This window comes from Peromyscus leucopus, chromosome 1 (assembly GCF_004664715.2).
Source record: "Peromyscus leucopus breed LL Stock chromosome 1, UCI_PerLeu_2.1, whole genome shotgun sequence".
NCBI classification, from domain to species: Eukaryota; Metazoa; Chordata; class Mammalia; order Rodentia; family Cricetidae; genus Peromyscus; species Peromyscus leucopus.
Window position 1 is genome coordinate 134,241,493 of NC_051063.1, and position 12,105 is coordinate 134,253,597.

General features: G+C 52.6%; 1 protein-coding gene across 2 annotated transcripts in view; it reads right to left on the bottom strand.

Annotated features, from left to right (window-relative positions):
* Positions 1-1,375: 1,375 nt before the first annotated feature.
* Acan (aggrecan) overlaps positions 1,376-12,105 on the bottom strand; it is a 65,019-nt gene continuing 54,289 nt past the window's right edge. Inside the window, exons 13-18 of one of the 2 annotated variants that reach the window (XM_028879212.2) lie at positions 8,326-8,439; positions 5,243-5,401; positions 4,555-4,637; positions 3,742-3,886; positions 2,702-2,884; positions 1,376-2,295 (exon numbers count right to left, since the gene is read on the bottom strand). In XM_028879212.2, coding sequence (XP_028735045.1) covers positions 2,219-2,295; positions 2,702-2,884; positions 3,742-3,886; positions 4,555-4,637; positions 5,243-5,401; positions 8,326-8,439 — 761 coding nt within the window. In that variant the 3' untranslated portion in view covers positions 1,376-2,218. The remainder of the gene's footprint in view (positions 2,296-2,701; positions 2,885-3,741; positions 3,887-4,554; positions 4,638-5,242; positions 5,402-8,325; positions 8,440-12,105) is intronic. The other variant, XM_037198498.1, reaches the window with a different exon arrangement.

A 12,105-nucleotide genomic window follows, 5' to 3' on the forward strand; every position in this document is an offset into this window, starting at 1 on the left:
TGGCTCCCATCTTCCCATCTGCACCCCATGATGGCCCATTTTTGAGGGGCTCAGGAGAAGAGTAGGAGGTCCCTTCCAAAGGGTCTCAGAGGCTGAGGATCTATGGAGTGTCTTTGTTCCTCATCCCAACAAGGCTTTGGGGAACCAGACCTGTATTTCACCCAGATGTCCCCTGGTGCTTGACAATCAGATGTTCAGTCAGTTTTTCTTTTTCTTTTCTTTTCTAAGTGCATGTGTATGAGTGTGTGTGCGTGTGTGCGTGTGTGTGCGTGTGTGCGTGCGTGCGTGCGTGCGTGCGTGCGTGCGTGTGTGTGTGTGTGTGTGTGTATGGGCATGTGGTGCAGGTGCCTGCAGAGTCCAGAAAGGGCATTGGATCCCCTGGGATTAGACTTGTGGGTTATTATGAACCACCTGACATGGGTCCTCTTCAAGAGCAGCAAGCCCTCTTAGCCCCTGAGCCATCTCTCCAGCCCCTCAGTTCAGTTTTTTTTGGGGGGGGGGTGAAAGGAGAAGAATTGAGATGTCTCACATAACCCAAGCTGGTCTTGAACTTTCTATATAGTTGAGGATGGCCTTGAACTCCAGGCATCTTGCCTTCCCAGGGCTGGGACTACAGATGTGCATCATCACACCTGTCTGGGAATTTGTTAGAAATCCAAGTTCCTCAGCCTCACTCCAGTTGTATTACATCAGAAACTCGGGGTGTGTGATCACAGCCCTTCAGGGGACAGATCACCCCATTTTGGCAGTGGAGATTGAAACCTTGTGTATGCTGGTCAAGCACTCTCCCGCTGAGCCACATCTCCAGCCCTCTGTTACCTTTTATTGTGAGATAAGGTTTCACCAAGTTTCTCGGGCTGTCTCAGCCACTCAAGTAACTGTGCTCACAGGCTATGCCCCAAGCCTGGTACACCGAGTGTCTCTTGAATAATCCTTTGGCTGTTATTTCGAGACAGGGTCTTACCATGCGGCCCAGGCTGGCCTTGAACTTTCAATGCTCCTGTCTCAGCCCCCTGAGTGCACCAGCATACCTTCTCTCAAGTTTCCAGTGTGCCCACTTGCAAACCCGCGCTCCAAACCACTGAATGACGCAGGTGGACAGGCACACCCAGGCAAACATAACACAAATAGGTCACACGTGTTCATACCTTTACGCTGTATTCACACACACACACAGGGGCAGAGGGCCCCTCAGACACAGTGTCACTCCGGTCAGGAATGAGGCGAACAGATGTGACTGAACACACAGGACCCGCACAATTTTGAGGTCATTTGGGATCGAAGCACGACTCTGTGGAGGTCCCAGATCATGGTCACCTTTTGCTTAAATAAGAAATAAAATAAACTTAAAAAAAAAAAAAGGAAAGGAAATAGATCTCTTCCAATGTCTTTATTATTATAATTATCATAATCTTTAGTTTTCAAAAATATAAATAGGTGCACGGAACACTGGTGCCTGCACCGTCCCGGGAGGGGGGAGGGGAGGGGACGGCGGAGCACCCCTGGAGAGGAAGTGCCCCTACCCAGTCCAGCCGAGGAATGGCACCTGCTTAGGGTGGGTGACCCCGGTGAGAGGTCACTAGAAGAGGGGCCCCGGGGGGGAAGGCAACCTCATTGCCCCTTGGCTAGCCTGTCCCCAGCCCTAGGCTCCTTCCCTCATAGATGGCACAGACCTCGGTTCCTTTTGTCCAATACGTGAAGCTGCAGTTAATCTCTTCTGAGTCCTTCGTGCTCTGAGGACCCCCTCCCCCCTCCCCCATCCTGTCTCCTTCCAGCCCCTCCTCCTGCCTCCCTAGCTTTCCCTGGGGGTGAAATAACCGACCACTGCACTGATCTTAGGTCAAGTCAGGAAACGAACAAAAAATAATAATCTTCTTTATTTAATTTAACCCCTTCCTTCTCACCCTGTCCCTGCACTGGTCCCTGGAAAGGCACGGTGGGAGATCGGAGAAGTGTCTCAGTCCACGGGTCACAGGAAATTCGCTTTGGCATTTTTTTCCGGGGGGTGGGGTGGGGTGGGGTGGGGGACAAATTAGATGGAGGTTGGGTGATGTGAGGAGTTGCGCACACAGAATGTGGGGTATTTTTCCTTCTTTAATGGATTCCTTATATGACAACAAGCGGACAGGAAGACACCATCTGGCTGGGATGCGCGGTCAGCCTGGCTTGCCGCTGGGCTCAGCATCCTGGGGGCACGTCGTGGTCGTGGAAGCTCCTCTCAGTGGGCCATGCTGGGACGGCTCCTCTGTGTGGCTCTCAAGCTCCGCTTCTGTAGCCTGCGCTTGTAGGTGGTGGCTGCAGTCAGGGGGGTGAGGGTGGGGGTGGGGGGTGGAAGATGAACAGTGAGTGAGGAAGAAGCAGGCCTTCCCCTGTCACGGGTGCCCTCCCTCTGGACTGTGAGCCTAGCGGTGCAGCCTGAAGCTCTTCCTGTCCTTTTCCTCTGGGACGGATTTTCCATCCAACTTCCTTAGGCTCAGGAGACAGTCACAGCTTCCTTAGCTCCTTTCAGGGAACAGGCACCTTCCATATATATTTTATGGTGCGGCTCCCCAGTACCTTTCCCTGCCTGGCTTAACCCCTAGCATGGCACGGAGTCTCCAGGACAGTATCAGCTACCACTATGCTCTGGGGAAGAGGAGAAGGCCCTGTTGGTGGAATCTGACTCTGTGCCAAGTGAGGGACCAGGGGGGTCAATGCTCACGGTCTGTGCAGGTGATTCGAGGTTCTTCCCAGTGCCCACTGGGCTGGCACCGGATGGTGGGCACGTGGCGCTGGACAAAGCCCTCGGTACACTGGTACCGCACCAGGGAGCTGATCTCATATCGGTCCTTCTTCTGCCCGAGGGTCCTGGCATGCTCCACCACTGGGGGGTCTCCACAGGCCACTGAGGGACAAATGCCTTTTAGGAAGGGGTCTCATGAGGTTTTCTGTGATGGCCCATATAGGCAGAGACAAGGTTAGCCCACAGCCCAAGGCATGATGAGAAAGGGATCAAGCTGTGCTTCCCAGGGCTGAGACTGGACTGTAGGATGGGGGTGGGGGTAGGGAGGAAGATGACGGGCAAAGAATCCTAAGGCATTCCATTCTAACATCTGGATTCCTTGGTGGCACTGGGAGGCAGGAAGAGAATATAAAGATGGCCTTGAACAATGGCGAGATGATAAAAAGGAGGGATTGAGGTGGGGAAAGAGGACAGTCTGCTGAGACACCTGTGGCTTCTTTATGAAAACATACAAAGCCAGGGAAAATGGCACCCAAAGGAGGACACAGGCCATGTGTAGGAGCAGGAGGCTGCTGGGTCCTTTAAGCATTGTGATACCCATGGCCTTAGAGCTGAAGAATCCAGGCCTGGCAGCTCTGATTCTGTGGCTAGCAGTTTTTGGAGCCCCAAAGAAAGCGTAAGTTCACCCAGGGCCATTAGGGGTGACTTTCTGTTGCTGACATCTGAGAGACCATGGTATGCATGGAGTGGAGGATCCTATCTTCTAGCCCATGACTTTCAGCCTCCCTTTCTTCCTGTGAATGGTTCCCAGGAGTCAGCTTGTTCTTGCTATTGGCTCTGTGATGCTGGTGCCAGGGGAGAGGCCCTCACATCAGCACCTGTGAGCTTCCCGAGGATGCTCCCATAGCCCCCGGTGGTTAGGAGACAAGAGAACTCCCCTCTAGATCACACAGCAAGCGGCTCCCTTGCAGCTGAAGGGCTTGTTCCCCTCCCTGGACCTCCTCCCAGCCCCTTCTTACCGGTGCCCTTTTTGCACGTGAAGGGCAGCTGGTAGTTGCAGGGCACATCGTTCCACTCGCCCTGCTCATGCCAGATCATCACTACGCAGTCCTCTCCAGTGGCAAAGAAGTTGTCAGGCTGGTTGGGACGCCACTTCTCAAATTGCTGTGGGCAGGAGGAGCAAAATGGTAAAGGGGCAGGCTGAAGCAGTGTGGCTTGGCCTGGCCCCCACCTCCTTCCCATCAGTTCCCTCCCCAGCTCCTTTTCCCTTTAACCCAGCATCTGGGTTGGACAGCAGCAGCAAAGGCTGCTGGGACTCTGATCTGATCAGGGTCATCATCCTAGATGCTATGGATCCCAGGTTAGGGAGCCGGCTACACAGCCTGACTCTGGTCCTTTTCAGGAGCTCGTAATCCCCAAGGATTCATTCCCTGGTGGGGAATCCCCAGTCTGCTCATTTCTTACCCATAAGGCCCTTTTCAGTGACCTGTAGCTGACTGCCCATTCTGTCCATTTGATCTCTGTGTTTTATGTCTTGGGTAGACACTAGTCCTTTGCACACGAGGAAACTCTCAAATGTCATAGACCCTTCATGGTAGCTTGCTATCATTTTTTTTTCCCCATTTTCTGCCAGCTCCTTATCCCATCTTATGCCTTCCCTCATGAAGACCATCCAGCCCCAGGCTGGTCTCCAGAGGCCGAGAGGAAAGAGACACAATCCCTTCCTACAGAGTTCCTGCCTGCCAGGCATCTGCTCAGTAAGTTTGCCTGAGACTTGAATGCATGCTGTTTGGAGGGGGTCTTTATCCCACTTCTTAGCTCTGGCAACTCACCAGGGAGTGTCCATCAGACCAGCGGAAGTCCCCTTCGATGGTCCTGTCATTCAGACCTATCCACTGGTAGTCTTGAGCATTTTCTGGAAAGGGAAGAGAGGTTTGCACCCGACGTTGGATGCCCTGGGCTGTCTGGGGACTGGAACTCGTGGAAAGAAGGGTGTGGTGGGAGGAGGCACGTGACTCCTAGGCACCTGCCACGGTCTTCTGAGGACCTTGCAAGGGTCTCAGGACATGCACGTTTGTGGCGTATGTTGGAACACCTCCTCGGGCTAGCACAGGCAGTGACAGCTACAGGGTTAGCCTGGGCTGTCTTTGGCAGGGTCTGTCTTGGGTCAGCTGGGGCTGCTGGCCCCAGTGATCTGTATCTTCTCTGAGGGAAATGTGGGAGCATTCTTCCTGCTCCCTGCCCTGCAGTGCACCCAATCTGTGCCCCCTTCCTTGCCTTCCTCCCTCCCTCCCTCCCTCCCTCCCTCCCTCCCTTCCTCCCTCCCTCCTTCCCCCTCCCCTCCCACAGTGCTGGACCTTGTGCGCGCACACACACACACACACACACACACACACACACACACACACACACGGCAAAGCGCTGCCCACTGAGCTACAGCCTCAGTCCCCAGTCTGCTCACTTCTGACCCGTAAAGCCCTTCGCCCTCACTGCTGCTTCTGTAGGCCCTGCCACACTCACTGTTGACAAACTCCTGTTCCTCGGGGGTGACAATGCTGCTCAGATGTGACTGCTGCTCTCGACACCTTCTCTCGGCATCCACCCAGGTCTCGCGGTCCGGGAAGTGGCGGTAACAGTGGCCCTGGAATTTGGTCCAGCCCTCCTCGCATTGTTCCTGGTCTGTAACACAGGTCAGGGGCGTGAAGAGGGGGCACGGCCAGCTGAGCGTGTGCTCCCTGCCAGCCGTGTGGCATGGACTTCTATGTTCAGTCCACCTGAAAGGCTGTGCCCAGGAGGGAGGCATCAGGCTCGGCTAGACAGAGGCTCCAGCAGGGAGCCAGTGACATCTGACTCTTGGGAGCCTCCATGTGCCCATGTGCATGCCACCTAGATAAAGATCTTTCCTTTCCCTGATTCAGCACCCTGGCCTCCAGGATTTCCTCCTGCGGTAGTCCTGCCCCATGTGGGTGGGTGGAGAGCCGGCAGGGTCCCGCAGGCTGAGGGACAAAGGGACAGTCAGGTGGGAGGCTTTTCAATTTCAGGCAAGACATAGTTCAGAGTCTCTGAGGGATTCTGGGAAAAGGAGCTGTGGGCAGCAGATGGAGGTAGAAGAGGCTGGGTATGGTGGAGCTGGTAGCCTCTTTCCCACGGAATCTTGAGTGAGGCCAGAGACCCCCCCCTCAGGAACAAGTCTCTTGGGGGGTCCAAAGAAGAGCGAGCTCTGGACCGTGGATCTGAGCTGGCTGCCCTTGTTATTACTATTAGTTTAATTCTAATTATCTTGGGCATTGCTGGGATGAAGCCCGGGGCCTTCTGCATGCTAGACGAGTGTTTCTGCTCCGGGCCCCTGAGCTGGCTCTAGAAGAGTCCACCATGTCTTCATCTTAAAGAGCTACATGCCAACTAGCGGTTGGTCTGGGACTCAGGAGCCCTGGGACAGGTTCGAGCCAGCTCCTTGGGACTGGAAGAGGGGATTGGGAGCTAACTGCCTGCGGTGGCAGCATGTGGGTGATTGTAGCTTGGCCCCGCTGAAAGGGTTTTTACCTCAGGACTGGAAAGAAGCCTCCAGCCTAGGCTCCCTCTCCTCTGTGAGAGCCTGTAGCTAAACAACTGTCATCAGAGCGCTGGGAAGAGGGAGGCCTAGATTTCCCCCTTTTCATTCCTCTGCCTGGAGCCGCCCTATGGAGGGGAGGACCCTGGGGTTCAGGATGTGTGGCAGCTTCCCAAGAGGTGATTTCAATGGTTTGGCTGTTGTGGGAAGGACAGGGGAATTTCCCTGAGGGGAAGGAGTCTTCCTTGGGCTGAGGGGTGCTTGGCAATGCTGTGAAATGAAGACAAGGGGAACGGAAGGCCAGGATCTAGAGAAAAAAGCAGCTACCTAGATAAAGGTCCGGGAAGAGGCCAAGGAGGCCTTGGAGGATGCCCAGCACCGAGACTGAGGCACCGTCCGTGGGCCTGTGGGCCAAGGCTTGGGCCACCTCAGAACCTGAGGGCTAAGCTGGGCAGGTAGGTTCAGAGAGGGTGGGAACTGGGTGTGGCCGGAGAGAACCATGCCAGTAGAGGCTATGAGGACAAGACAGACTTCCAGAGAGGCAGGACAGAACAATGACACCAGGGACAAGGCACAAGATCCTAGGGGTGTTGCATGCCAGGCTGCAACAGAGCCTTGCTGGGCGCTCAGGGCCAGGGCCCAGCGGGGTGGCTCTGGAATCGCTTTCCTGGTCTATCAGGATGCAGAGCCCTTCCTCTGTTCCAGCAGAGTCTCCCTTCCCAGACGAGTGCCCAAGCTGTTGTCTGTGTAGATGTTCCAGACCTTTCTCCCCTGCGGTATCCTGCAGGGAAAATCCTTGTACTCTCTAGTCCCACCCGGCTGAGACCCCATGCACCTGACTTCCTGGGGGGTGTAGAAGGCGGGAGGCCACAGGGAACATGAATGTCCCAGCCTGTTACTATAGAAACCTTAAGTCCCACCATCAGCCTGTACCCTTGGCAATGCCTCCAACGAATGCCTAAGTCATTCTCGTTACTTCCTCACAAAGGAAGATTTCCAGGAGTTTTAGGTACTTTCTGGAAGTTTCTCTAATTCATCGAAAGGGGTTTTGAGCCTGTGTACACTTCCAGTTCTGTATGAACCATTGCTACCAGCATCCTAAAGCCTCAAGCCTCCTTTTTTGAGTTAGGAAGGCTTGAGACCCGAGGGGCTGGCAGGAGCCTAGGGAGCACTGTCAGTGAGAACACTGGGGGTCAGCCTGGTCCTGCCGCGGGCCTCTGGCCCACAGGTGTGGAGCGGAGGTGCTGGCAAGGCCCACTAGAGGAAACTTAGCTCCTATGCCGTGCAACGAGACTGCTCCGACAGACTCACTGTTTACTTTGTACAAGGGAGCAAGAAAGGGAGCCTGGGCCAAGGTAGCATTCAGAGGGCAGCCGCCATGGTGTGATGGAGAGGGTGGCATGCACGGTCCCTGTTCATGCATGATTGGAGCACGCTGGTGACACAAGTCCTCTCAGGTAGATCACCCACAGCCCTCATGCCGGGAGAAGAGGAGGAAAGGCAGCTCAGTTAGCACAGGGTCGTTGCTCCCCGGGGACATGAAAGGACATGGAAGTCCCACAGAGAACACAGCAAGGTAGACAGTGCCCACGATCGTGCTGAGAAGATCCGCGGCCACCCGTAGAGTGGGGACCCATTGCTCCAACCCATAATCTTCTCCAAGAGCGATGCACAGAATCAGCTGTGTTGTCCTAGCGGGACCCATGCACTGAGCTCTGTGGTCACACCAGCAAGTGTGCCAAGCCCTGGAAAAGGTTAGTGTGTGTGCAAGGCTTCCTGAGCCCCGCTTTGCAAAGTATGCATCTCTCCTGCGGTCAGATCAGCCAATATTTCAGAGGCAGGTTCCCCAAGGGAAAGAGCAAGAGTCAGTGTTGAAATCGGGGTGTGTGTGTGTGGGGAGGGTGGGTAGGCTTCTCAGCTGTGTTCCCCGGCATGGCTCTCCAGGTAGACTTGTGGGCTCCAGTCCAGGCCTGGAACCTGTGGTTAGAAGGGTAGGGTGAGGATGGAGGAATGCAGCAGTTAGTAACATTAGCTGAAGCCGAGACGGCCGTACCGATCTCACACAGGTCCCCTCCGTAGCTGGGAAGGCATAAGCATGTGAAAGTGTCGATGGCGTCCACGCAGGTGGCTCCATTCAGACAAGGGCTTGAGAGGCACTCATCAATGTCTGCAAGAAACCAAGGGCCACCATTAGGACCTCTGCCGGCAATTCACAAGCACCATGGCTTCATTATGGGTGGCCAGCCCTGCTGCTGTCCAGAGGCTGGAAGGGGCCTGGATAGATTTCCCGAGAACTGTTGCTGTTGCTGCTGCTGCTGCTGCCGCTGTCTTGGACTGCTGAACCAAAGATGCTGACAGTTTTTTTTGGATGTCTGTGATTCTTGATGGGCAAGCTTGGAGCCTTGGAACTAGTTTTCCAGATTGGAGAGATCTGGTACTTCCGTAGCCAAATGCCTTTTATGAGCCTGAGAATGGAATATTCCTTCCATATACCTTCTCTCATGAATAATTTAAGAAGCTAGAGGTCTGAACTGGCCATGGAGATGGTGATAGGCAAGAAAATTCTTAAAGTTTGGTTAGGGGTTTTGCTTCTCCTGGCTTCCTCTATAGTTGTGAGACAAGGAAAAGAGAGCAAACCCGTGTTCTAGAATGAGCCATCTAAAAGTGGTCTGAAGGGTAGAGAGCCATGAGAAAGGGCCATACGGGATTTTTGCAGGAAACTCATTAGATTTTCCGGCTTGTAGACAGTGTCTTTGTCTTCAGTAAATAAGATTTAAAGATATTTAAAAATGAAACCCAAGTCTTTCTTTTGGGATAGGGAACAAACCTTGCCCAACATTTCCCCTTGTGACTTCCTTCCAGCTTAAAGTCTCAAAAGGTAGGCATCTTCAGTGAGTCGTAATTTGTAGACGGGCACCCATCCTGGCTCAGTTAGTGGGTGTAGACCCATCTCCAGCCTGAGATTCAGTCAGGTGCCCAGACCTCTCCGTCTCAGGCAGACTCTTCTTCTCTTCTGTTTTTAGTTCCAAGGCACTTTTTCTAGCTGGACTTCTTTGCAAGACTTGAATTTGTAAATCGTTGACCTTTGCCTCAATTTATCAAGTTAGCCAAAGTGAGAACTGAACCTCTTAGACTTGTCTCTCTACACCTTTCTGGGAAGCCAGGAGGCCTGGGGGCTGGGGAAGACTTCTGCTGTCTTCATATTTATAACTCCAGAGCTGGCCTTGAACTTGTGTACTTGAGGGTGATCTTGGACTTCTGATTCTCCAGCCTCTATTTACTGAGTTCTGAAATTGTAGGTGTGCATCATCATGTCAGGTTTACGTGATGCTGGCAATCCAACCCAGGGCTTTGAACATTCCAGGCAAGCTCTCTGTCAACTGAGGTACATCTCCAACCCGGAAGAAGCTAATTCTTGGTATATGTAAGTATGTTTCCTTGAGATCCTCAATCCAACGGTATGTTGATGGATGATCTCCTTGGGATCAGCAGAGCCTTGACTTCAGAGCAGGACTTTAGCTCATCCTAGAACTTAGATCTTGCCGCCTATAACAGCAATCTAGACCTTTATGTCAGTCCTATGCTAGGATGGCCAATGCACTTGCCTGTGGATCTTCAAGCTCTGGGTCATCTTGGCCAAGTCTATGCAGTTGGTGGCCCGGGAATCCCTGGTTCTCAGGTACCTTGCTCTCTCTACCTGTGCCGCTCCTCTTCTCCACATCGCTGGCATCTCTTCTCTTCCTGGGAAGTTCTTAGCTCCATTTCAAGAAGCACACGCCATGGATTAGAAACTCACAGTTCCAAGCAACCCCAAAATGCACGGAGGAACTGACTGAAATCCCGGCATGCACTTGGTTTCCCAGCATGCACCAGGATTCCCAGCAGCAGCAGTAGCAGCAATAGGTCAGGTCAGTGGAAGCTGGGGGCAGCTCTCTTGCTTTCAGGAAAGCTGGTTGTGTTCTCTCGTGTCCATTAACTTCCTTATGGGAGATGGGAAGCACCAGGGCAAGAGGGTTAAGCACATGGAAATGCTAAAGCAGTTGTACAGAGCAGGGATGGGGTGGCCTCTGGGTAAAAGAGCCAGACATCAACTCTGGGGCCCTTGGCCAAACCATGAGACAAAGGGCAGGAAAGGCAGAGGCCTGGTGGAGGCCAGGCCGGGTGGCTTCCAAATGTCCCAAAAGCTTAGAGAGGGCTCTCATCTGGCCTGGGATATGAGAAGTTGGGTTGTTTTCCTTCTGTGTTTAGCCAGGGTATGAAGTTTGAGCATTGTTTCAGGGACCTGAATACCAAAATGAGGAAGAGACACACACAGTCCTGAGAACTGGATAGCACCGGGTCCTTAGAGAGGCCAAGTGAGCCTCTGCAGAATGGAAGAGGCCTACTGTCCCGGAAGGGCTTGCTCAGAAGGGCTTGAGCACCTCACTTCCTCTGCTTGCAAAAGCCATTCTGGCCCTGATTGCACAGCTCTTTCTCTGTCAGGTATTTGGGACATCTACTGGTCATTGGGACTAAGAGATGAGGTAGTGGGGACCTTCTCGGGGGTTCTGGACAAGGTGGTAGCGGGTGTGGAGAGGGATGGCTCCGGGTAATGGCAGCCTTAATGGAAGAAGGGAGGAAGTGAGGGGACCAGCGTGGTCTAAGATTGGATGCTGTGGACCCCCTTTTCTTGTATGGTTCTCACGGTGCAGTGGTATGTATGGACCCTCTTACGCCTCTGGCGGTAGGGAGACAATTGAAATGGCTTGCCCACATTGGCAAGTCCAGGACACAGATTGAGAGGGACGGAGGAGAGGCAGGAAATGAGACAGGAAGCTGTGTCTCTGTCCCGGGTGAAGGGAGACCTGGCTCCTGGACTGTCAGCATCTTGTTACCATGTATGCTTTCTTCCCCAAGAACTTAGGTGTGGTCACTGAACCGGGGCGGGGCACTGTGTGCATCTTGAGCAAGGCCCCCAAGCAATGTCTCTAACTAAAGACAGCAACTGTGGGCCTCCCAGGGAAGTCTGAAGGAGACAGACCTGCAAATGCTTTGGCATCTAACCCAGACATGCCAGGCCTCCACTTTGAGTAGGTCTTACCCAGCTTTGGCCTAAATCAGAGTTCATGACCTCCAAGTGAAGAAGAGGTTTTGATGACTCACGGAAAATGCTGAATGGAGAGTGATCGCCAATGGCTCTCCTCAAATGATAGCTCAACCAAATGCTTCATCACTCAACAAACAAAAACAAACAAACAAAACCCCATAACAACCACGGCACTCTTTAAGCTGCTCAGGGCATAGCTTGTGCAGTTGTAGTGGATGACCCTGGACACAGCTTTCCAGAGATGAGGATGGGAGATTTCTCAAGCACAGGAAAAAAAAAATCCTGACCCTAATAAATACTTTTAGACTCTGACTCTCTGGTTGGGCATCTCACTCAGAAGAGAGAAGGATTATAAAAGTGTATTTATCAATCTCAATTTGCATTTTAAAAGAATGGTCTTTACATTTAAAAGCAGGCTATTATTATTTGTGCATTTCAAGTCTTCTCTATTATAAAAGTTGATCTTAAATGTGTCTTCACTATGCTGCCTTTTCAAGTCAGTTGCTGCTTATGGACTCTTTGATAAAATGAAGTATATAGTATTGTATCTGTTATTACATTATATTATTTATTATCTGTTATTATTATATTATATTATCTATTATTATATCTATCTGTTGGGTGTGGTGTTTCACACCTGGGATTTCAACACTGAAGAGGCTGAGGTCAGGGGGGTGGCTGTGAGTTTGAGGCCAGCCTTGGATGCACAGTGAAACAGATGGGAAATCCGGTTAGAGCAGTATTTTT